Source organism: Rana temporaria, chromosome 2 (genome assembly GCF_905171775.1).
Source record: "Rana temporaria chromosome 2, aRanTem1.1, whole genome shotgun sequence".
Taxonomy (NCBI): domain Eukaryota; kingdom Metazoa; phylum Chordata; class Amphibia; order Anura; family Ranidae; genus Rana; species Rana temporaria.
The window spans coordinates 115,651,256-115,677,535 of record NC_053490.1 but is presented as its reverse complement, the minus strand read 5'-3'; the positions used below and the strand labels follow the sequence as shown (position 1 = coordinate 115,677,535).

The window sequence follows — 26,280 nt, the reverse complement described above, 5'->3', positions numbered from 1 at the left end:
AGCTGCCATTGTTTGACTTACAAGCTGCATACCAGGTCCATTCACTAGCTATTGTGCCAAAGACTGACTTGACTTCCCACCAAATAGCATAGAACATGGGTCTTCAAACTATGGCCCTCCAGTTGTTCAGGAACTACAATTCCCATCATGCCTAATCATGTCTGTGAATTTCAGAGTTTTGCAATGCCTCATGGGATGTGTAGTTCCGCAACAGCTGGAGGGCCGTAGTTTGAGGATCCCTGGCATAGAGATTGTGAGACTGACAACAGAGTATCCATTATAAAGTTAAAACAAATTTCATTTAAGCCAACCTCCTATTAAACCTGTGAAAATACACAAAAACGATAAGTATTCCAGTGTGTACACATACAGTCGGGTAAGTTAGCTAAATATCGCAACATAACATGACATACAAGGGGCTTCTAAAAGCAGAGGTCCACTTTTTTATATAAACTGGAAAATAATGTGACTGCTCAGTCTATAGCCGACAGTCTAGGATAATCATAGGTATTGCAGATGTCAATAGACAGGCTTTTAACTTGCCCAACCTGCTTTATTTTAAGAATTGATTTAAACTTGAACAGAGACCTAGACTAATATCTGTGACAATTTTTTTTTTTTTTTTAAGTATTGTAGTCTGTGGCTAAAATGAAAAAAAAAAAAAAAAACTTCTTTAGCCGAGTATTTAAAAAAAAAATGTTTGCTCAACAAACCATAGCACATTCATACTAAATCATGAACATTTTGTTTCAGTTTAAAGCAGCTATGGTTGGAATAAAAAGAGCTACATTCATAGAAAATATGCGGACTGAAACCTCCCAAGTCTAGTTCAAAATTGCTTTCAACATTCCCTAGGGTACATAAAGTAAGACGTTCCCTTATAAACCATGCCACCATGATAGTTCTAATGTTGGAGAAGTATAAAGAAGTAGTCAGCAGTCTCGAATCTTCAAAAGCCTTCACTGTGTATACTATGTTTACTTTAAAAGTATATCGAAAGCAATTTTTTTATTTAGTAGAGTAATTCTTGACAGTTATTTTATTTTGCCATCATTGTCCTATTGGGAAGATTTACCCTCACTTCCTGTCCTATGAACATAGCTGAAGTGACAGGAAATCCTTTCAGAGTATTGTCATCAGGACAAATGTTCCCTATTGAGAATTTCACATCTCTTCCCTTCGGTGACAAATTTTGGATGTTACATCACTTTCAGTCCTGAAGACAGTGGTCACCAGCAGTGATGAGCTCAGTTGTGTTTGGACACGAGTCTGAACCCGCCTGAGCTACCCCCCAGAAAGTTGACAAAGCAGCCAGCCAATCCCCACCCTGCAGTTGCATGTATACAGCATGTTGTGCATGTGCTACTGCTGGGGGGGGGGGGGCTGTCCGCTTTCATAGCTTCCAGCCGGTATAGCTCAGGTGGGATTGGACTTGTTCAAACATGCCCAAGGTCATTCCTAGTGACCAGGAAAACGAGAAGAGGCACGTTCCCTGAGCAGAGATACAGACAGCAATAAAAGGCTGACTCTTCACCACCCTATGAGAAAAAAAAATCTCTGCTTTAGATACACTTTATTAGCACCTGCTAAACAATAGAAAGCACAGTCATTTAACTAACCAAAGAAGTCGGGCAAATGGGACATGGCCAGAACAGTGGTTAGCACTTCCACCTGGCAGCATTGGGGTTGTCGGTTCGAATCCCAACCACAGCTCAACCTGCCTAGAGTTTGCATGTTCTCCCTGTGCCTGCATGGGTATTTTTTGGGGTACTCCAGTTTCCTCCTATACTCCAGAGAGATGCTGGTGGGTTAATTGGCTCCTGTCTAAATTGGCCTTAGTATGAGCGCTAGAAAGACGAGGAAGAGGAACCACCGGAAAGTAAGCCCTGGAAGCCCTTGCCACATCCCAATAGAAAGGGAATTGTAGAGATAAATGCCCCAGGGGTGTACAAGAGGGGATATACCAGGATTTTAAGAAGTGACATAGTATAAAAAAGCACATAATTAATTGAATACAAATAGACATCAAATAATATACAAATATATACACCTAAAAACAATTAGATATGACCCATAATTCATAAACAGCTGCTAAATTCTGGAACACACAAATGATCTCAAAACAAGGTCAGGTGAAGTGTGTGATCACATGTGCGTAATGCTGGCCATACATGGGTAGAATTTCGAAAGAACTTTCTTTTGAAAATCAGAAAATTTGTGCGTTTTGTGGTCCGATGGTGCCACCATTGATTTTGAAATTAGACCGACCAAACCTTCAATTTCAACTCATGGTCCTATAGAAAATAGTTCTCGTGTCTGGGAATCTTTTCTTGCACATGCGCATTTCTTTTTCGATTACATTTCTCGCACGATTCTCCCATCATGGATTAGAAAATTGTTAGTTTTTCCAAAAAATATCCAACATGTTGGATTATTAAAATTCGATGGCCGCACGAAAATCGGCTGCAGCCCACTAATGGTGCGAAATACGAACAAAATTTCTTAGATACTATTTTCGAAAGAAAGTTCTTTTTCGAAATTTGACCCATGCATGGCCAGCATTAGAGACCTTAAGATTGTAAGCTCCTTGAGGGCAGGGACTGATGTGACCATACAATATATAGGTAAAGTGTTGCGTAAATTGTCAGCACTATACAAGTACCCATAATAAATAAATAGGTGACTAAGCGCCAGATCCAGTTTGAGGAAATGCCCTAACCCATGCAGCTTCTCTTTAACCACTTCAATACCGGGCTTTTATACACACCTCAATACCGGGCCTATTCTGGCACTTCTCTCCTACATGTACAAATCATCATTCTTTTGCTAGAAAATTACGCAGAACCCCCAAAAATTATATATGTTTTTTTAGCAGACACCCTAGGGAATAAAACGACGGTCATTGCAACGTTTTATCTTGCACAGTATTTGCGCAATCATTTTTCAAACGCCTTTTTTTTAAAAAATTGTTTCATGAATTAAAAAAAATAACAAAACAGTAAAGTTAGCCCAATTTGTTTGTAAAATATGAAAGATTATGTTACACTGAGTAAATAGATACCCAACATGTCATGCTTTAAAATTGCGCACACTCATGGAATGGCGCCAAACTTCGGTACTTAAAAATCTCCATAGGCAACGCTTTGAATTTTTTTTTTACAGGTTACCAGTTTAGATTTACAGAGGAGATCTAGTGCTAGAATTGTTGCTGGCATGCCAACGCACACGGTGATACCTCACATATGTGGTTTAAACAGCGTTTACATATGTTGGCGGGACTTACATGTGCGTTCGCTTCTGGGCGCAAGCTACCGGGGACAGTGGTGTTTAATTTTTTTATTATTGTTTTATTTTTATTTTTTACACTTTAAAAAAATTAATAAAAAATGTTATCACTTTTTTTCCTATTACAGGGAATGTAAACATCCCTTGTAATAGGAAATGTGTGCGACAGGTCCTCTTTATGGAGAGATGCAGGGTCAATAAGACCCCGCATCTCTCCTCCAGGCTGGAAAGCATGAGATTGGTGAAAAAAATTCACCAATCTCATGATCAGTGTTGCTCACTAGCTGCAATCGCGGCTTTGTTTACTTTCGGGTACCCGGGCGTGACGTCATCACATCGCGCTCGGGTCCTCCCACGGTCATAGAGATGACTGGTGACCATCTCTATGCTTCCTGCCTGCGCCGGTGTGTTGTCATATTCTGCTCCCTATCGCAGAATGCTACGGAAGTGACGTTGCGGCCAGAAAAATCAAACTGCGCATGCGCGATGCGTTCCAACCGCAAGTGCGATGCGTTCCAAAAGATCCAGACCCCAGCACTTGACAGAGATCAAAGACCAGTGGTGGCCCCTGCATGGTTGCATGGTGGGCTCACAATGCATGGGCACTGCCCCCGTCACCTCTGCCGCCCTCCCTATTCATGTGCCCGGCCCCTTCCAGGACGCCGGACACATGAAATACTATGGCAGGAATATGCGGGGGTGTGTATTTTGACACTAAAGTTCCTCCTTGCTAATCAGCAGGCAGGTCAGTAAAACCGGTCTCCCGATTGGCCAAAGCTTTAGGCGATCCTATTGGATGCTTAACGCTTTGGCGGAAAAGGAGACATGGTGGAGGTAGCCTGAGGAGCCGAGCGGATACAGGAGACACAGTCGCCGCTACAGAAGAGGGGGAGAAAGTGTCACCAGACCAGCTGCACGCATGCGCGCGGGGGGGGGGGGACAGCCGGGGGATGCGCCTGGCTGCATTTGATGGGCACAAGTGGCTGCATTTGATGGGCACAAGTGGCTGCATTTGATGGGCACAAGTGGCTGCATTTGATGGGCACAAGTGGCTGCATTTGATGGGCACAAGTGGCTCCATTTGATGGGCACAAGTGGCTCCATTTGATGGGCACAAGTGGCTGCATTTGATGGGCACAAGTGGCTGCATTTGATGGGCACAATTGGCTGCATTTGATGGGCACACGTGGCTGCATTTGACGGGCACACGTGGCTGCATTTGACGGGCACACGTGGCTGCATTTGACGGGCACACGTGGCTGCATTTGACGGGCACACGTGGCTGCATTTGACGGGCACACGTGGCTGCATTTGACGGGCACACGTGGCTGCATATGACGGGCACAAGTGGCTGCAAATGATAGGCACAAGTGGCTGCATATGGTGGGCACACAGGCTGCGTACGACGGGCACAAGTGGCTGCATATGGTGGGCAAAATTGCTGCGTATGACGGGCACAAGTGGCTGCAAATAGTAGGCACACTGGCTGCGTATGACGGGCACAAGTGGCTGCATATGGTGGGCACAAGTGGCTGCATATGGTGGGCACAAGTGGCTGCATATGGTGGGCACAAGTGGCTGCATATGGTGGGCACAAGTGGCTGCATATGGTGGGCACAAGTGGCTGCATATGGTGGGCACAAGTGGCTGCATATGGTGGGCACAAGTGGCTGCGTATGGTGGGAACAAGTGGCTGCGTATGGTGGGCACAAGTGGCTGCGTATGGTGGGCACAAGTGGCTGCGTATGACGGGCACAAGTGGCTGCGTATGACGGGCACAAGTGGCTGCGTATGACGGGCACAAGTGGCTGCGTATGACGGGCACAAGTGGCTGCGTATGACGGGCACAAGTGGCTGCATATGGTAGGCACACAGGCTGCATTTGACGGGCACAGTGAGGCAGCAATTGCTCCCCCAAATTTTTGAGCACCAGCCGCCACTGTTACAGAATTTTCCTTGACCTCCTGTGTAGGTATTTTGCTCCCACAGGTAAAGTTTCTATATTTTCCTGGACCTGCCATTGATATAAACGGGGCTCCGCCCCCCTTCAGCAGAGCAGGCTATTGTGTGTTAGGGACGGGGCTGGAGGCGGTGTGTTGTCATATTCTGCTCCCTACTTCCGTGACATATTCTGATGGGTTCACTGGTGTGTACTGCCGTAAATCTTTTGGAACGCATCGCACTTGCGGTTGGAACGCATCGCGCATGCGCAGTTTGATTTTTCTGGCTGCAACGTCACTTCCGTAGCATTCTGCGATAGGGAGCAGAATATGACAACACACCGGACGATTCCTTCGCCGGGCCCCCGATGGCACGGGAGAGGCCGGAGAAGTCCACTGCCGCCGCCTAAAAGAACGATCAAGCGGCAGAACCGCCGCTCTGATCATTCTGATGGTGCGCAGGATCGCCAGCTGAAGACATGGATATCTGAATGATGCCTCTAGCTGCAGGCACCATTCAGATATCCCCCGGCAAAGCCCAGGACGTCATATGACGTCCACCCAGGATGGGAGATCCCATCTGTGGACGTCATATGACGATAGGCCGGTATTGAAGTGGTTAAGAAGTTGGTATGACAACCATCAATTAGCAGGTATGACAGCAAAGTAAATCTATACAAGAGGTACATACAAGAGGTGCTGAAAGGCATACATGTAGAGTTTCCAGCTCCCATAGCCCTCTGTTTGAAGTGGGAACAGTCTCAGGATCACAAGCAGAACATAAATGGTGCAAAGACCGCCATGGTGATACACTGATAATAGTTTAAAAATATATTTCAGAGGGGTGAAATACCTGGAGGTGTACATGCATCTGCTGGAGACTGCACAAACGTTGAGCGCCTTTTGGTTGGCATGGGCAGTGCCATCTTCTGTTCCTTATGTTTTGCCAGTGCGGCTTGGACTGCTTCTGTATGAATATCTGCAGGGGAATATGTTTACATTAATTTCACATTTAACAGTATTATCCAAAAAACAGAACTTAATAAATCTTAATTTCACATATGTTATTATGTTAATGAATAATAATGCCGCAATGACAAGGAACAGAGATCCTTCCTCAGAAACCAGAAGCGGTTTTGGATGCAGTCAACCATAAAGGTTTGTGTTGGTGGGAGGCAAGTAGAGAAACCGCTTGAAGTGGTTCTAAAGTTAAAATGTTTTTTTTACCCTAATGCATGAAATCACCTCTTTTTATTTTTAACTAAAAAAACGGCTTTACAATTACTTTCAAAGATCTCCATTCTAAGGTAATGACAACACTCTATTATTATATAGGCTCTTACAGAAGGCAGGAAGAAGACTGTCAAAGCTATTTTTCAAATGGAATGCAGCATACAGTATAGTACATTATACAGTATGATTGATTTTTATCTATTTTTAATCGTTTTTAAAAGGAATCAGTTAACTATTGTGGGGTAGATTCACAAAGGAGATACGACGGCGTATCTCCAGATACGCCGTCGTATCTCTGAGTCTGGCCGGTCGTATCTATGAGCCTGATTCATAGAATCAGTTACGCATAGATTTCTGTTAGATCTTAACTGCATATTTACGCTGGCCGCTAGGGGCGTGTACGCTGATTTACGCCTAGAATATGTAAATCAGCTAGATACGCGAATTCACGAACATACGCCCGGCCGACGCAGTACAGTTACGCCGTTTACGTTAGGCTTTTCCCGGCGTAAAGTTACCCCTGCTATACGAGGCGTATATGCGGCGTACCAATGTTAAGTATGGCTGTCGTTCCCGCGACGAAATTTGAAAAATTTACGTCGTTTGCGTAAGTCGTCCGTGAATGGGGCTGGACGTCATTTACGTTCACGTCGAAACCAATGACATCCTTGCGGCGTACTTTGGAGCAATTCACACTGGGAAATTCCACGGACGGCGCAATCACGTCGGGTAAGGGTTAATTTACATAACACACGCTTACCTCTTCACAATTTGAATTAGGCGGGCTTACGCCGGCCTATTTACGCTACGCCGCCGCAACTTTCTTTTGAGAATACGGCACTTGCCTGTAAAACTTACGGAGGAGTAACGTAAATAGGATACGTTACGCCCACACAAACATACGCCATTCTACGTGAATCTACCCCTGTCTCTATATACCCTGTAAATAGTCATTTCAGAATTATTATTTTTTTATTTACAACTCCTTTAAGGTATGCCAAAGGATTAGGCGAAGGTTACTTGGAAGAAGATAAACTGCCACTTCTTTCTCTTGTTATAAAATACTTACTGAAATCCACAAAAAACACATGAAAACCTTTCTAGATGTTATACAACACATAAATCATAACAATGCACTTAAATATGCATATTAAAAATGCATGCACTTTTACAGCAAATAAATGTGAAGGAGCCCTCAGACAGCTCTGCCACAACAAGTGCTGTAAAAGAAACATCTAACAATAATGAACATTTAGGGGCATATTTATAAAACAGTGAATCCGATAGTCACCAAAACAGTCACAGCAGGTGAGTTTTTCAGGTATATTCATTGTAAATGATTCATAGTCGGTGAATGTTTGATTACCCTCTTTAATGTCCAGGAGGCTGCACTGCTTCTGTATGATTTCACCGCTCTCTTCGCTGTCACACGTTCAGGAACCCGTCCTGCTGGCTCCCTATCAGAAGTCTTAACCAAGAGCTGTCTCAGCAATGCATGCAACTTCGGGACCCCCCATGGACACATACTATGGGGCAGATCCACGAAGAAGTTACGACGGCGTATCTATTGATACGCTGCGTAACTTCTATTTTGCTCCAGCGTATCTTTGTTTTGTATCCACAAAACAAGATACACCTGAAGCTGGGCTAGATCCGACTGGCGTACGTCTTAGTACGCCGTCGGATCTAAGGTGCATATTTATGCTGCCCGCTAGGTGGCGCTTCCGTCGAATTCCGCGTCGAGTATGCAAATTAGCTAGATACGCGAATCCACAAACGTACGTCCGGCGCATTTTTTCACGTCGTTTCCGTAAGGCTTTTTTCGGCGTAAAGTTACCCCTGCTATATGAGGCGTACTCAATGTTAAGTATGGATGTCGTTCCCGCGTCGAATTTTGAAATTTTTACGTTGTTTGCCTAAGTCGTTCGCGAATAGGGCTTTGCGTAGAATGACGTTCACGTCGTAAGCATTGGCTTGTTGCGGGTTAATTTCGAGCATGCGCACTGGGATACCCCCACGGACGGCGCATGCACCGTAAAAAAAAAAAACGTAATTTACGTCGGATCAAGACGTATTAGTATAAAACACGCCCCCATCACATCCATTTGAATTGCGCACCCTTATGCCGACTAAGTTACACTACGCCGCCGTAACTTCCAGCGCAAATTCTTTCAGGATAAGGAAAATACGCTGCAAGTTACGGCGGCGTAGTGTATCAGAGATAAATATACGCCAGACGGAACAATGCGCCACGCTACGTAGATCTGGGCCTATATGTGCAGCAGCTGGAGGTTAAAGCCCACCTCTCTTGCTCTTTTCGTACACGATCGGCAATAGGCCAAACTCAATTTCACAGGTTTATAAATATGCCTCTTAGTCTTCGCACTTTGCAGGAATACTAATGTATGATGGGATTGTCATTAATAGGTCTGAAGGAGGGGGGAATCAGTTACAGAGCAAGTAATCATTCTTACCTGAGCGATAGCGCTCATCTCTAGCTCCTCCAGATCTGGCTCTATGGTATTTGGAGGATGATTGGGACTGTGCATGAACAGATGGTGATCCAGTTGCTGTTTGGTTTCTATTATCTTTTTGTAGTGCTGGGTCCACACCTAAACAAAAACACATAAGATTTACTGTAAGATCTGCATTATTCTGCTCATGGTCTCTCCATCCACTATAAGAAGAACTTCAGGAAAACGCTTCAAAACTGGAAAGCACATCCACTGTAAACAGACCGGCTCATTGTAACAATGCTTAACAAACCAATTGTAATGTTGCTATTAAATTCGATCTCCAGGCACACATCTAAATACATACTTTATATGTGAATTGTTTTAGCTGCCAAATGATTTTTAATTCTATGGCAATGCAAAGGTCGCAGTTTTCTTAGAGCAGAACTTCAAAACAGATATTAAAAAAAAACATCCTACCCCCATCTATCTTAATGTGCTTCAAAGGGTAAGCTACGGTAATGGTGCCATTGTTTTCCTCCTGTACTTTGTGCTGTAAGGACCACAGCCCTGGATTGTTGAAATTCTTGTAGACCCCAATGTGCAAAGTAGAGTATATAAGCCCAGGTTTGACAAATTTGCTTGGAATCTAGGAGCCAGCTATAAAAGTTAGGAGCCAAAAAACGCACCCCGTACCGCCAAGTTCGTGCGCAGAAGCGAACACATACGTGGGTAGCGCCCGCATATGTAAACGGTATTTAAACCACACATGTGAGGTATCACCGCGATTGGTGGAGCGAGAGCAATAATTCTAGCCCTAGACCTCCTCTAACTCAAAACATGCAACCTGTAGAATTTTTTAAACGTCGCCTATGGAGATTTTAAAGGGTAAAAGTTTGTCGCCATTCCACGAGCGGACGCAATTTTGAAGCCTGACATGTTGGGTATCAATTTACTCTGCGTAATATTATCTTTCACAATATAAAAAAAAAATTGGGATAACTTTACTGTTGCCTTATTTTTTAATTAAAAAAAGGGAATTTTTTCCCCAAAAAAGTATGCTTGCAAGACCGCTGCTGCGCAAATATGGTGTGACAGAAAGTATTGCAACAGCCGCCATTTTATTCTCTAGGGTGTTAGAATAAAAAATATATATAATGTTTGGGGGTTCTAATTAGAGGGAAAAACACATTAGAACTGCTGTTTTGCTACTTGTAATGTAATGTAATGTAATGTAACCTGAAATGCCAACGGCCACCACAAGATGGCACCAGATCACAGAAGGAATCCGAGGCCTGCACAAGGCCGCAGCCTCAATTACCGGCCGGCCTGCGCCGGCCAGTAATTGAGGCCGCAGCTTTGCGGACTTCTGCAAGCCTCAGCTTCCTTCTGTGAAGGCCGCAAAGCCGTGGCCCCAATAACCGGCGGACGCGGGCCGGCCGGTAATTGAGGCCGCAGCTTTGCGGCCTTCTCCAGGCTTAAGCTTCCCCAGGCGCCAGGTCACAATTTCTTGTCGTAATTGCAACCGGGCGCCCAGATTTTGTCGAGGCCTGATATAATCATTTACTTAGTGAACCTCTGCATTCATTAACACAAACATACATGTATTTTGTAATAGCAAGCACTATAAGTTATTGATTTAGGCTGGGTATCAGCCTCCTACTGTGCACTGTACAGCCGAGCTCAGACTGAGGAGAAAGCACAAGAGGCAAGCTAAGAAGAAAAGGGGGTGACAGATAAGCTCATCATTGCTTTGCATTTTTTTGTCCACTCATAACATAGGTGTAGGGAGAATACATATAAGGCTGCATTGCAAGAACGTGGGCAGAAAAGTGTGAAAAACGTGCATCGCTCTTGCGGTGCCATTATTATTTCTTCTTAATGGCACCTCAAACACAGGTAGCAGTTGTGTGTTTTATCGCATGTTTGCTGAGCACAAAATGTGCATGTGCTTGGCTCACTGAAAAAACAAAGTGCACGTGTTAATTTGGTGCGTTTGTCGCGGGTAGGGCAACCCATTCAAGTGAAAGTGCAGCCTTAAGCTGTTGCACCACAAGTGCACCAAAAATAAATAAAAAAATGCATCTCGTCTCGCAGGTGTCAATGTGGCCTTATCATGTTGCTTAACTGCAACAGAGGATATCAGGTCTCCCACCCCATCGGCCGGTTCAAGAGAGCGGAAGAGAAATCGTCTGACTTTCGACCCATGTGCACAGCAGCCGACTCCGGTTGAAGAGTCATGACCAAAAAAAGTCTTATGACCTCCTCCCGATCGCGCTCTCAGCCAATGGCGGAGAACAGTAACTCACTTCAGCTGTCAGTTCTTTTTTTTCATTCACACAACGCGTGTCAGGCTTTAGCTATCAGCAAACTGGAAACAGCAGAATGAGTATTGTGGGTTGAGTCATAAATACCAACCTGCAAATTAAACAAGATTTCTGGCATCAAGGAGCCATTAAGGCCGGGTTCACACCTATGCGAATTGGTTGCGGCTTAAACCGCATCCAATTCGCATATTATAATAAAATACATTGATTTCAATGAGGCTGGTTCACATATGTGCGATGCATTCGCACTGCACATTGCCGAAAAAACGCGTGCCTTTTCTAGGCATTGGGCACGCATCTGATTCGCAGATGTGTTAATTTCTCTTCAGGATTTCCCTCATTCACCTCAATACACTTCCCCCCTCCCCTCTCCCAGGTCTCCAAATTCGCAGATAAAACGGAGATGATCTGCTGAACAGTTCTCTTATCTCCCTGCAGAGATAAGAGAGCTGAAATTTGCATGCACAAGTGTGAATACAGCCTAAAGCTGAATTGATAAGTGAATATTGTCTAAATACAAAAAGTATTTATTTTCTTAGAGCCGGTTCACACTGGGGCGGCACGACTTTGGGTCGACTCGGCAAGGCGTCCTGAAGACGACTTCAGAGGCGACTTGCAAAATGACTTCTGTATAGAAGTCAATGCAAGTCGCCCTGAGTCGCCCCCGAAGTCGTACAAGAACCTTTTTCTAAGTCGGAGCGACTTGCGTCGCTCCTATTAGAACGGTTCTATTGACTAGAATTTGACGCGACTTGTCAGGCGGCTGCGTCGCCTGACGAGTCGCCCCAGTGTGAACCGGCTCTAAAGTAAATTGTGTGCTTTCTTCCAGATCTATGCAGTAATTCAGCTTAATCCCTCCCTTGTTCACACTGAGGGAGGGTTTGAAATCGTGCGAGGCTAGCTGAACTCGCACGATTTCAAACCAGCATTTCAGTCTGACTTTGGGGGCGATTTGACAGACATCTGTGCAGGTTCATGCACAGATGTCTATTGAAGACACCCCCGAACCAAAAGTAGTGCAGGAACTACTTTCGCGAATCGACGCGGCGCCGCAAAGTCGGCTTCCCACCGATTCAGACGGTGCCATTGCCGGCAATAGGCTCTGATTTGGCATGCGATTTGACATGTCAAATCGCATGCCAAATCGGCACAATGTGAATGTGGGCTAAAGCTCTGCATTTCTGCAGGCGCATCCTGTAATAATGCTCTCTCTCCTTGTGCTGGGTTACTGGACTTATATCTGCCCCCTCCTGTGGTTTTATGCAGGCAGCCTGGGTGTATATACAAGCACTAAGCAGGTAGGTACATTGTTATACATTTCATACTGACCTGAATGTAAATGTGTGAATATAAACTGTAAAAAATTAATGTATGCAGACCATCAACTGCATTTTAGGTCACACTTTTGTCTGCCAGTTAGCAGCATGCAGGTACAGAGAGCTACAAGGTCACTGTAATTGTTTTTGTTTCAAACAGAAAAAAAAGGAGAATAGTTGAATTCTGTTTTTTTAAAACACATCAATTGTTTTTTAGATCCTGAATAGCTGCTGACTGGAAAGCTGACTCACATTGTATATTGCAGGGAAGTTAATTTGTGGTTTTCCTGCTGTGTTATCAGTGACAGCAGCCAGGAGCATACTCTAAGAAAATATATGTATAAAAGAGTTAAAATGTAAAAAAAATAAAACTAAAATTGTCTCCAAATTATTACAGCTACCGTTAAAAAAATATATATACAGTACAGTAAAACCTTGGTTTGAGAGTAACTTGGTTTGAGAGCGTTTTGCAAGATGAGCAAAATGTTTTAATACATTTTGCCTTGATATACAAGCGATGTCTTAATATAAGAGTAGCATCATGTCACAACTGAGTATAAAACAGAAGAGAGGAGCCTCTAAGTGTAGCAATATGGTTACATTTAATGAAGGTACAACATTTGGCAACTTATTGCTACACTTAGAGGTGCCTCTCTTCTCTTTTATACCCTGCAAAAAAAAAATGCTTTGATATACAAGCGCTTTGGATTACAAGCATGTTTCTGGAACTAATATGCTCGCAATCCAAGGTTTAACTGTGTATATATAATCCTGAACTTTTTGTTACCCATGATAAATGCTTAAGGGTCACTGCTCAGGCTAAGTCCCGACAAGTTGGATGCCGCTGACTGGCGAGGGTGCAGGCTGAGGGGAGGTCTGTCCAGACCTAAAGCACGCTACAAAAATAGGAAGAGATGGCCCGGCTACCTCACTCGGCCCAAGTGGTAAGCAGGTAAAAACAGCATCTGATTGATTCATCCAGGCCACGTCACCAACATGTTTTGCCCCACCTCAGGGCTTAATCATGGAGAATCATTTCCATGATTAAGCCCTGAGATGGGGCAAAACATGTTGGTGACGTGGCCTGGATGAATCGATCAGAGGCTGTTTTTACCCGCTAACCACTCAGGTCAGATGGGGTGTGCGGCGGCTGGGATATCTCTTCCTATTATTGTTACCTTTTTGTTGGCTAAATCGACAGAAAGGACGATACGTAGTCCACAGCACAACATTTATATCAAAGCCAATGAGCCGGACTCCCTTTTATAGCTCATCAGCTCCACAAACCAGATAGGGTCCACAAACCTATATTTGTCCATAACTCTCTAGAGACATTTACACAAGCAACCCAGTCAAAATTCTTCAGGAGTTTCAGAAACACCAATCTAAATTGTACCAACTATGACTTTTCCCCAGGTGCAAGCCCACAGCTTTTTCAGTGGGATAACCCTACCTACCATTTCTGGCAAGCAAGAGGAACTTTTTGACTGACCAATTTCGAGAGAGGAGGATTTACAGGCAAGTAATGCAATGAAACCTAACAAAAATCCAGGCCCTGATGGTTTGCCCGCCTACGACTATAAAAAAAATTGCGGACACTTCAGCTCCTCTTATAAACAGAGCATATCACAGCTTACTGAAAAACACATTAAAGTGGAGTTTCCATCCCAAAATCTTTTTTCCATTATTGTGCTCATTAGATCTAAAAAAGTAAAAAATATATATATATATTTTTTTTACTCATCTGGAAATGCCTGTTGCTATGCGGTCCCACAAAATCTGCCTTTGAAAGCACCTAGGATTCTGACATCATCTCCCTCTAATGCTCCTGGGAAATTTGTGTTATCATTTCCCAGAATGCAGTGCGCTGTGCAATTATCACTCCCCATCCAAGACTTCCAGGAAGTAAGTGCCTGTAGGCTTCACAATGCCCACAAGCAAAATGACAACGGTGTAGACATAGTTTTATAAACGATCTTTTTTGAATATCTATGCGGATCGAAAAGCCGAAAAGCCCTGTGGACTGATTAAATAACAGAGGAGAGTTCAGGGGCCGTTGAGGAAAAAAATGCCCAACTGCTCCTAAACATCTGTTTACCAACAGTAGTATACATGAGGCCTCAATTGAACAAGCTGAAGCTACAAGATGATTGGCTACCATGCACAGCTTCACCAGATTTGACACTCTCCAGTGTTAGTAAATCTCCCCCAGTGTTTCTCATTTCTGCCTGGAGTCCCCTCTCCAAGTGATGTGCAGTTATTTCACTAGTGCTTTCTAATAGACATCCCCAGGTCCATGCTTCACTGCCTGGCACATGTCAGACACATGACATAATAAGACATGGAAAAACTGGCCATGAGAAGGTTGGCGATATTGAACAAAGACAGAGTTAAGAGTTGTGCACACATTCGGGAATCACAAGTACAGACACAGAGAAAGTAAGAGAATACTAGCAGGCACACAACTAAACGGTTATATATAAAACATTAGAGATGTACCGTAGAGGGCCAGGGCAACACTTGTGAACATCTCAGCCGCTCGCTGACCCTTTGCTTCCTTTGTGTATTCTTCTACATCCCTGTCCTCCATTCTACTCGTGAGGCTTTACAAGACGTCATATGAAAGCTCAGCTTTGAGGAACTGTATTCATTTAACTTCACACACCACATGAACTTCCTTCCGCTACAAACACGGCCTGTTGATCAACAGGCTGAATGCGTTTCAACTACTACTGAAACCTTCCTCGTATGAAACCAAAACAGACAACAAACAAAATAAAAAAAAAAGACCATGCTTGTCTTCCTTACCAAAGAGACTGTATTTCAGGAAACACTCATCTATTTTATGATATTATAATATTCGTTATAGAAAAAAGTGCATGGATTGGAAACATTACAGAAGGAAAGTGATTAGCGGCTATGAAAAAACCTCAACAACCGCTGTGCAAACTTCAAAGCCACGTCAGGTGAGGAACGCAGATCAAGAGGACAAAGTTATTTTAAAAAATATTCCTATTAAAACCCTAATCAGCTTTTATTAACTCACCCCCTTAGCTATTATTATTTATTTTCATTTCTTTTACTCATTTCACATTAAACTAAAGTGCAACATTATAGAAAAAATGATCTAATTTGTAAATAACTTTGCAATGTACTCGAACCATAGTTTTAGTAAAAATTGTAGAATAAGATTTTTACTTATTATCTGTAGTATCTCTAGCCATTTTAAAAAACAAATTCAAAGAGAAGTATGGCCAAGTCTTTTTTAGCCATACTTCTCTTGTGGGTCACAGGAGAGCAATTTTTTTGTTCTCCTGTGACCCAGAGTAAGCGGATAGCGGGCTACCACCCGCAACTACCCGACGATGCAGAGCAGCTCCAGGCTTGGGAAGAGACCTGACAATATTGTCGGGATCCACCCTGCTGCATGACTGACAGCTAGCTTTGCCTTTAAGTGGACAGCTGAGAGCCGAAGCCAGCTGCGCCCACCCCCTCACCCTTCCAGAACTCCAGTGAGTGCTGAAGGGGCAGAGAATGGTAAACGACAGTCAATACTCTCTGCTCTGAGAAGATTGAGAACGGAGCGATCAGCAGTCTTGTAATCACTCAGTTCTCAGTCTTAGACGTGGGATAGATGATTCAGCATGGAGGGCAGTATGTAGATTTATACTAACAATTACCTACAAAGTCATCCACAACTCTGCACCCAGCTACATCACTGACCTAGTCTCTAAATACCAACCTAATCGTTCTTTGTTCTTCTCAAGACCTCCTGCTCTCTAATCACCTGCTCCCATGCTCGTCTCCAGGACTTTCCCAGAGCCTCTCCAAGCCTATAGAACTCCTTACCCCAATCTTTCGTCTATCTCCTTCTCCATTAGCTTTTAGAGGATCCCTGAAAACCCTCCTCTTCAGAGAAGCCTACCCTTCCCACACATAACAACTGTATTTTCATTTTCTCCATCTGATCATCCCCCCCAGCCATTACCTTTTGTTCCACTTGACCCTCCCTTCTAGACTGTAAGCTTTAACGAGCAGGGCCCTCTGATCCCTCCTGTATTGATTTGTATTGTGACTGTACTGTCTTCCCTGATGTAAAGCGCTGCGCAAACTGTTGGCGCTATATAAATCCTGTATAATTATAATATTTATCCTACACATTTTAAGCATTTTAATTTTGTTCAGTATTTTTATGTATAAGGCCTCATGTACACTGCTGCTGGAAAACAGACGTTTAGGAGCAGTTGGGCATTTTTTTCAACTGCTCCTGAACTCTCCTCTGTTATCTTATCTGTCCATGTACACAGGGTCATTTATAGTAGTTTCTAGGCAGTTGAGTTTATAGGATTTTTCTGAAAAGTTTAGAGGCATTTTAAGCGCCAAACGCTTCTAAACGCGGCTAAACACGGTAACCCGCATTTCGTTTACAGGCGTTTTGTACATGAAGCCTAAAAGTGCACTGAAGATGCTTTTTTGTTATTGCCTTACAAAATGTCGTTTGCCCCCCCCCCCCCCCCCCCCGAAATTAACTTTCTGACTTTACAACTCCTTTAAACTGTGCACCCAAACTCAATTCTTTAAAGTGGAATTTTAGTCAGAAAATGAAGTCCTGCTAAATGACGTCAGGCAGGCCCTTTAAAGCGGAGTTTAACCCAGAAATTGAACTTCTGCTGTTCGTATACCCCGCCTCCCCCCCCCCCCATTTGGCAACTTTCAGGGGAAAGGGGGGAGCAGATAGCCGTCAAACCCAGGTATCTGCGGCAAATTCTGCTTCAGCCCCCCCCCCCTGTCTTCTGGGAGACACACAGGTCCCAGAAGACATTAGAGCCAAGCAGAGCGCGCAACTTGACTAACGCATGCGCAGTAGTGAAGCCGGAACTCTTAACTGCCTGGTTCCCTTACCAGGAATGGCAGCGGTGACACCGAAGATCGGCTGGGGTGCTGACTTTACAGGCTCCCTGGACAGGTAAGTGTCCTTATATTAAAACTTTTAATTTTTTTTCCAGCTGGCGGAACTCTTCTTTAAAGTGGGGGTTCACCCTAAAAAACTTCTAACATTGCATGGAGCCGACCTATGAGACCGACAGTATGCTGTTTTTTTTTGCGTACATACCATTTTAGGGCTATTTTCACCCCCGGCTTTCCCACGGGAGTGGGCGTTCCTAATCACAGGCTGTGATTGACGTGCTTCCGACCGGCGCATACTGCGCGTCACGAGTTGACGAACATCGGTGCGGCTCTATACGGCGCTTGCGCACCGACGTTCGGCTTCTTTCGGAAACTCGTGACACGCAGTATGCCCCGGTCGGAAGCACGTCAATCACAGCCTGTGATTAGGAACGCCCACTCCCGCGGGGAAGCCGGGGGTGAAAATAGCCCTAAAATGGTATGTACGCAAGAAAAAAAAAAGAAAAAAACAACAGCATACTGTCGGTCTCATAGGTCGGCTCCATGCAATGTTAGAATTTTTTTTTTAGGGTGAACCCCTGCTTTAAGCAGGTGCAGGTATAGCTATGTAAAACGTTAGAAGTAAGTGCCTATACTGTTTAAAATCCAGTAATAGTCTCACTCTGCTCTTCACATGCTCAGTTGCTCTCTATTTTGGGCATTTTTAGGCACTGCAGAGTTTGTAGAGGCCGATCTGCTGACAGCCTTAAAGTGAAATGAAACCCTCCTATCCTTTACAGCAAAGAAAGCTTCTTCTGTTTGATCTGCAACTGCCATGGTGATTTGACAGGAATGTAACTGTTTTTTGAAACTGTTAAAATCAATGTGTTTAGTTACGCTTTATGATTTACGACTGTTCAAGGGGCTCTGGGCTTCAGCAAAATGGCAGCCTCCAGCAAAAAGAAACAGGAGCATTGCTGGAGGCAATTTGCAGCGCACACTCATTTTGGCATCAATTATTAATGTGGAATGTATGTACTTTCATAAAGAACATATTTTATCAAGTTTTTATGTGTAAAGTTCCGCTTTAAGCTTTTTGTTTTCAGGTTCAGTCTAGAGTTGCATGTCTCTCTGCTCATCACTTGACAAGGTTGGAGTATATGAGAAAGCCGTAATGAAGCCTGCCCATTGACATCCTGTTCATTCGTTTATCTGCACAGTGACCCTTAGTATACATGCTTAAGTGGGATTTTATCATAAAACGGATGTAAAGAGTTTTTTCCAGTTTCCAGGGAATAACCAGCAGTATTCTCATGAGTGTTAAGTAAAAAAACAAAAAACCTCTTCATCAGCAGTAAGCATCTGATTTATTTATAAGTAGCTTATAATGGTAACGCTGTATAACAATATACAAAATCTTACGATGAGACAAGCTGAAAGTATTATGGAGTAGTATCCAAATTTAGAGAAGACTATTGGAGACATTTAAAAGCTGTTTAACTTAAAATACTTTTCATCCAGATAACCAACTATTCACTTAGTGGCACCAAATAAGTCATGAGAAGAATGGATTTCCAGTGACCCAGCAAAACTTTTTCCCATCAGAGAAGACTTCTTCATGCCTCCTAATCTTTTAAACGGCCCCATCCAACCAACTCAAGCTTCAATACCAAGTTCTCAAATCAAAGGTTCCACCGGAAAAGGGTAGACATAAAAATCAGCCTTCCAATTGGAAACTCTGGTTTATCACAGGTTCGCACCAGTGCAGCTTTGAACTCGTGCTTCTTCACTGAGATTTCAAAGCTGCAGATCAGTGCAATTTGCACCACCGATTTCACTGCAGCTTGTGACTTCATTTAACACAAGTCTATGCCAGTGTCAATGAAATCCCCAAAAAGTAACGATTTGAACTATTCCATTGCTGGCAATAAGGTGCAACTTTTTATGCAATTTTGAACTGTCAAATCGCATGACAAATCAATTCATAAATGATATAGAGGATGGGATAAATAGCTGAATATCAGTTTTTGCAGACAACACAAAATTAAGCAGGGCAATAACTTCACATCAAGATATAGAAATTTTACAGAAAGAATTGAACAAAATAATGAAGTGGGCAACTACATAGAAAATGAGGTTTAATGTGGAGAAATGTAAAGTAATGGGGCAAAAAACATACATGGAAACTACTCACTAGGTCAGGGGGGCCACATGTGGCCCGCCGAGCACTCCGATGTGGCCCGTGACCTCCTGCTCTGGGATGGCGAACCCGCCATTCCCAGAGCATCAGTGTTGTGAATGAAGCCAGCGGTTGGAGAAGCAAGCGGCTGCTGAGCAAAGCAGCATAAGCCAATACTTCCTGTATGGTGCCGACTTCTGTCACATGCAGAGTGATACCAAATGCACTCCGCCTGGTACAGCAACAGCCGAAAATACCTGAATAGAAGGTAAGTTTATTACGCAGTCAGACTTCTTTTATTACCGGCAGGTTTGGTGCACTTTTTGAAAATTCACTACACCTGCAGGATATAATAGAAGTCTATGGCATGGTGCAGATATAATAGAAGTCTATGGCATGGTGCAGGTAACCTGCAGGAAAGCCACAGGTGCACTGCACCCTCGGTGTGGGCAAACCGCAGAGCATCAGTGTGAAAGCAGCCTTAAAAAGGGACACTAAAGGTACATGTTTTTCACCTTGATGCATCCTATGTATTAAGGTGAAAAAACATCCGACAATAACGCCCCCGCCCCCCCTGAGCCCGTTCACCTGCGGCGCTCGCCCCCGACGTTCTTGTTGCTCAGCCTGGTCATTGATTGGCTAGAGTGGATGGATTGAAAGCAGTGCAGCCATTGGCTTGCGCTTCTGTCAATCAAATCCAATGACGTGGCGCGCTGGGGCCCGAGTTATGCAGTGAGCGGCTATAGTCGCCGGCTGCATCACGGAAGCGCGCCCACAAGAACTTACCATCATGCTCGCTCGCATGAAGGTGTAAAGTTCTTGTGGGCAGGACCAGAGACAGCCACTGAGGGACCCCAGAAGACGTGGATCGGGGCCACTCTGTGCAAAATGAGCTGCACAGTGGAGGCAAGTATGACATGTTTGTTATTTTTTTATTTTTATTTTCTTTACAACCCCTTTTCACGCTATTGGTCTGACCCTCCATTCACCTTTGATGCAAACTGCTAAAAAAAAAGAAAAAACAGACGGGGATCCATCCCCTTCAGTCTGGGTGACTAGGAGGGCCCATGTCTGATCTCTCTGCATATGCAGAGTGCACATGGACATGTCATCCACCCGCGAGTCCTAGTAGATGACAGATTGAGCAAAAGCATACAATGTCAAGCTGCAGCTACCAAAGCCGGCAGATTATTAGCATCTATAAAAAAAAGGGATATACGCCAGGGATAAAACTAGAATCCTACCACTTTATAAAACATTGGTAAGGCCACATCTGGATTCTGGAGTATTCTGTCCAGTTTTAGTCACCAGTTCTCAGAAGGGATGTGCTGGAACTGGAGAGAGTTCAAAGAAGGGCAACAGAACTAATAAGGGGACTGGAGGACCTCAATTACGAGGAAAAACACTAGATTTATTCTTGCTGGAGAAAAGACGCTTGAGAGGAGATATTATAGCAATTTACAAATACCTCAATGGCGGTCCCAGCATAGGAAAAAACAATTCAGTTTCAAGGAGTGTACGAGGACACGAGGTCCACATATTGAGATTGGAGGAGAAGCAGTTTAACCTTAACCACTTAAGGACCCCTTCACGCCGATATACGTCGGCAGAATGGCACATCAACGTACCTGTATGTTGCCCTTTAAGCCCAGCCGGCCCGGTCTGAAGTTCCGTGACCGCGGTCGCGGGACCGGCGGACCCGATCGCTGCTGGAGTCCCGCGATCGGTCCCCGGAGCTGAAGAACGGGGAGAGCTGTGTGTAACACAGCTCTCCCCGTTCTTCACTCTGGCGGCGTCCTCGATCGTGTGTTCCCTTTTATAGGGAAACACAATCAATGACGTCACACCTACGGCCACCCCCCCTACAGTTAGAAACAGAGATGAGGTCACACTTAACCCCTTCAGCGCCCCCTTGTGGTTAACTCTCAAACTGCAATTGTCATTTTCACAGTAAACAATGCATTTTTAATGCATTTTTTGCTGTGAAAATTACAATGGTCCCAAAAATGTGTCAAAATTGTCCGAAGTGCCGGCCATAATGTCGCAGTCACGAAAAAAATTGCTAATCGCCGCCATTAGTAGTAAAAAAAAAAAATATTAATAAAAATGCAATAAAACTATCCCCTATTTTGTAAACGCTATAAATTTTGCGCAAACCAATCGATAAACGCTTTTTGCGATTTTTTTTTACCAAAAATAGGTAGAACTGAGGAAAAAAAATGTTTTTTATATATATTTTTGGGGGGATATTTATTATAGCAAAAAGTAAAAAATATTGCATTTTTTTCAAAATTGTCGCTCTATTTTTGTTTATAGCGCAAAAAAAAAAAAAAATCGCAGAGGTGATCAAATACCACCAAAAGAAAGCTCTATTTGTGGGAAAAAAAGGACGGCAATTTTGTTTGGGAGTCACGTCGTACGACCGCGCAATTGTCAGTTAAAGCGACGCAGTGCCGAATCGCAAAAACTGACCAGGTCCTTTAGCTGCCTAAAGGTCCGGGTCTTAAGTGGTTAAACTGTGCAGGGTTGTTTTTCACTGTCAGGGCAATAAGGACGTGGAACTCTCTTCCACAATTAGTGGTGACTGTGGGGAGTATTGATAGTTTTAAGAGACTCTTAGATGTGCATCTTAAAAGGGGTTGTAAAGGTTTTTTTTTTTTTTTAAATAGGTTCCTTTAAGCTAGTGGATTGTTGGTTCACTTCCCTTTTCCTTCCATTTTCCATCTAAATGTTGTTTTTCTTGGTCTGAATTTCTTACTTCCCGTTTCTCCTCAGTAAGCTTGCCCCCATCATCCGAGTCGTTCTGGCTAAGGGTTAGTCAGCGTGCTCGCCCCCTCCCTTGGGGCTACTTCCCCCTAGCCAGAACGGCTCGGATGATGAAAAAAAGCTTACCGAGGAGAAACAGGAAGTGAGAAATTCAGACAAAGAAAAAAACATTTAGAAGGGAAATCGAAGGAAAAGGTAAGTGAACCAACAATGCACTAGCTTAAAGGAACCTATTTAGAAAATAAAAAAACGTCCCTTTAAGAAACAACCCCTTTAAGAAGCACGACATACAGGTATATGGGAAATAATTAAAGACACTGACACCTACACAGTTTGAATCGAGTTTAATATACGATTAATCGTGCAGCTCTACTGACTATTGAGATGTGTAATAACGTGCATCAGAAACAAAAGAATGGAAATGTTGTTTAAAGTGGTTGTAAAGGCTCAAGGTTTTTTTTACCTTCATACATTCTATGAATAAAAGTAAAAAACCTTCTGTGTGCAGTAGCCCCCCCCCCCCCCACTACTTACCAGGGCCCCACCTCGATCCAGCTATATGCATGAAAGCAGCGGCTCTCCTGGGTCTCTATCTACAGTACCATCTACTGCAGAGGTGCCCAACCTTTTAAAGAGCGAGGGTCACTTAAGCAACTTGGTAACCAGTCATGGGCCACAATGAGCGGAGCTGACAGATGACATGTCACGGCTACTCTATAGGCCCTCCGATCCGCCCAGATGGAAGGGGACAAATTGTTTTAGGATTGGAGGTAGGCAGGCGTAAACGGACATCTGTTGCTCTGTAGAGGTGAATTGAGGGTCCCATTTGGTCGGGCTGATCGTGTGAAAAGGGCCTAAGACTGCTTTCACACTGTTGTGCTGCAGTTTACCCACACCACAGGTGCAGCTGTGTCTATCCTGCGGGTTAGCTGAACTTTCCCATAGACTCCGCCTGTGGCAAAAGCCAGCGCTGTAGAGGAAGCATCGGCTTATGGGGCTCTGCTCCAATGCCGCTTTTTTTCTCTACCACCATCTTTATTCACAACACTGATGCTGTTGTATGGTGGGTGGGCAACCTGCGATCTTTGCTTGCCAACCCACCATCCCAGAGCAGGAGGTCGCGGGCCACATCAGAGGGCTCCGCGGGCCACTGGTTGGCCACCCCTGATCTACTGTATCTGTGGTGGAGCAGCATTGTTACCCTTGGACAGAACTACTAAACCCCTCCTCCTCATTTTCTTCATAGCATAGGGAGGAGGGGTTAATTGGGAACAATACTAACAGATATCAGTCAGCAGACGCAGAGAGCATGGCTTTGCACTTCTTGAACAGATAGAAGAAGGAGGAGCAAATAGGAGTTGCTCATTGTTGGGGTTTATACATGCTTATAGAGGCTAGTTACGTAATCTGTGAAATATGTGAAGGCTGCAGGCAGCTACTCAGATGGGGTCTCCAGTTGATATAAATGGCAGAACGTGTCTGATTTCAATAACCATAAAACAGATTCATTGCTTTCTATCAGCAAATGTGATGACATGTTAACTGATCAGAAGCTGCCCCATGAGGAGAACAATTAGATCATTGTAGAGAATCATGATTGACTCCAGATGTAACAAGACAGAATGAAAAGGGTTACACCATTTCGTTGCAGAGATTCATCCCTAGACATGGAGCTGACAAGACAGTACGCAGGGTACGCGATCGCCGGAATGTCTGGAACAACGTCCATGTAAGATTTGGCATCCATTACACGATTCCCTGCCAGGCGAGGTATGGATTTAGTAGAGTACACATATGGGATCATTACAGCGCCAGGCCGTTTCACAGTCATTATAGGTTTCTTCTGAGAGAAAAATGCAGCGAGTCATGAGGCAATATATGACTTTGGGATCCCAAAAGAAAATGGGAATGAAATATTTGACAATGACATTTTACAGTATATCTCTACAACTTTCATGACCTAAATCATAATAACCGATGAAGACTAGCTTTGTTATTTGTAGCTCCTGTTATTGAGGGCAACTTAGAATTTACAAACCATATGGAACACATATTCTAGCCCCATAATTTAAAAATCAACACACCGATTGGTTCAGGTCGTAACTAAGGCCGGTCATAGATGGAGCGATTTTCTTTCTTGCAATCACAGGTTGCAGGAAAGAAAATTGCTTCCTGCAGAGCCATTCTTTTCTCCCAGCAAGGGGGCTGGGGAAGCCATCCCTGGGGGGGTAGAAATAAACAGGGCTGTGGAGTCGGTAGATAAATGTTCCGACTCCTCAGTTTTATGTACTTCCGACTCCGACTCCGACTCCTCTGTATTAATATGCGAATGTATTTTATACATTCCTTGAGGGAAAGAAACGCAACCTACCACAGGACTACTGGCCGGGAAGCCAACAGTCTACTGTATTGCACAGTTTAAGCAAAAGACAAACACAATGAAAACAAAGTTTTATTAATTTTTTTTTCCCATAGTCATGTTTAAAGTTTAAGCTAACAATCGGAGTTTACAAGTTTTTATAGCCTTAGCTAAATGACAGCAGTTTTTCCAATGGTTTACAGCTTCAGTCTTGAACTATTGGCCCTCCATTCCCTTCAATTATACAAGTGTCTCACTCTCTAATCCTGCAAAAAACATATTTACTTAATCCCTTATCAGTGAGAGGCTAGGTTACCCATGGACGCTGCGTTCCCTGTAAAAGCAGAACACATCACTATGGAAAGTATAAGTATTGCAGCTCCTAAATGTGCGTTGCGTGCCATATAGTGAAGCACATGAAAAGCATGCTTCTTCACGGTCACTTAACGTGTTCGTTTTGCGGTTACGTGAGGCACTGCATGCATTGGCCTTTATTCTTACAGTAGAGAAGTCATTAATTATAACTTTTTGTGAATTGGGACATTTAAACTTGCTTTTTTTATTTTTAATTCCAATCTAAATTTAGTAGGAGTCGGAGTCAATGCATTGTTTGCCGACTCCAGGTACCCAAAATTTTCCCCCGACTCTGACTCCTCGACTCCGACTCCACAGCCTTGGAAATAATTGCATATAAATTCTGACAGGCTAGTTGTACCCAAGTTCATCAGTTGATTATAAGGGTACATTCAGCCTGCCCATACATGGTTCAAACCTTGGGCGGCTCCTGCTGAACCAGCCGAGATTCGATCAGTCTATATTCAGCTTTTGTTTGTTTGTGCTGTGCAAAGCATGTCCATGTGCACCGTAATTCAAACCATAGTTATAGACTGGCGAGGTTGCAGTTTTTGTAAAGCTGGAATTGGTGTGGGAACACACTGGACACCTTCAGCTACCATTGTGCTCTTACTGGGTTTTCGAATGTGTCCCTGTGTCTTTAGAGCAGGGCTCGACAAATCCCGGTCGCCAGTTCGCCATGGCGACTAGAAATAGCGTCCTGGTGACTTGGCTTGGAAGGTGGGCAAAAAAATAAATAAAAAATTGTTCCATAGGACCGGCGCTCCGCGGACTAGGCCGAAGCCGCGGCCTCGCCTAAAACATCCTGCCTGCAGCTCGCGGCCTTTTCCCAGGAACGCTGCGGGCAGGATGTTTTAGGTGAGGCTGAGGCCCCCACCTCCCCCGCCGCTCGATCGCGGGGGGCCCGTGATGTCCGGTAATTGAGGCCGCGGCTTTGCTGCCTTGTGAAGTCCCCAGCTCTTCCTTGTGTGAGCTGGCGCCATCTGGTGGTGGCCGTTGGTATTACAAGTTAAGCATTACAAGTTAAACAGCAATTCTAATGTCATTTTTCACTGCCATCTTATTCCCTCTAATTAGAACCCCCAAACATTATATATTTTTTATCCTAACACCCTAGAGAATAAAATGGCGATCGTTGCAATACTTTGTCACGCTGTATTTGCGCAGCACACTTACAAGCG

At 44.0% G+C, this 26,280-nt stretch overlaps 1 protein-coding gene across 1 annotated transcript in view; it reads right to left on the bottom strand.

The window, feature by feature from the left end:
* The window catches only part of DIP2B (disco interacting protein 2 homolog B), a 323,774-nt gene that overhangs the window by 135,571 nt on the left and 161,923 nt on the right, over positions 1 to 26,280 (bottom strand). Inside the window, exons 3-4 of the mRNA XM_040340806.1 lie at positions 8,933 to 9,070; positions 6,079 to 6,204 (exon numbers count right to left, since the gene is read on the bottom strand). Coding sequence (XP_040196740.1) covers positions 6,079 to 6,204; positions 8,933 to 9,070 — 264 coding nt within the window. The remainder of the gene's footprint in view (positions 1 to 6,078; positions 6,205 to 8,932; positions 9,071 to 26,280) is intronic.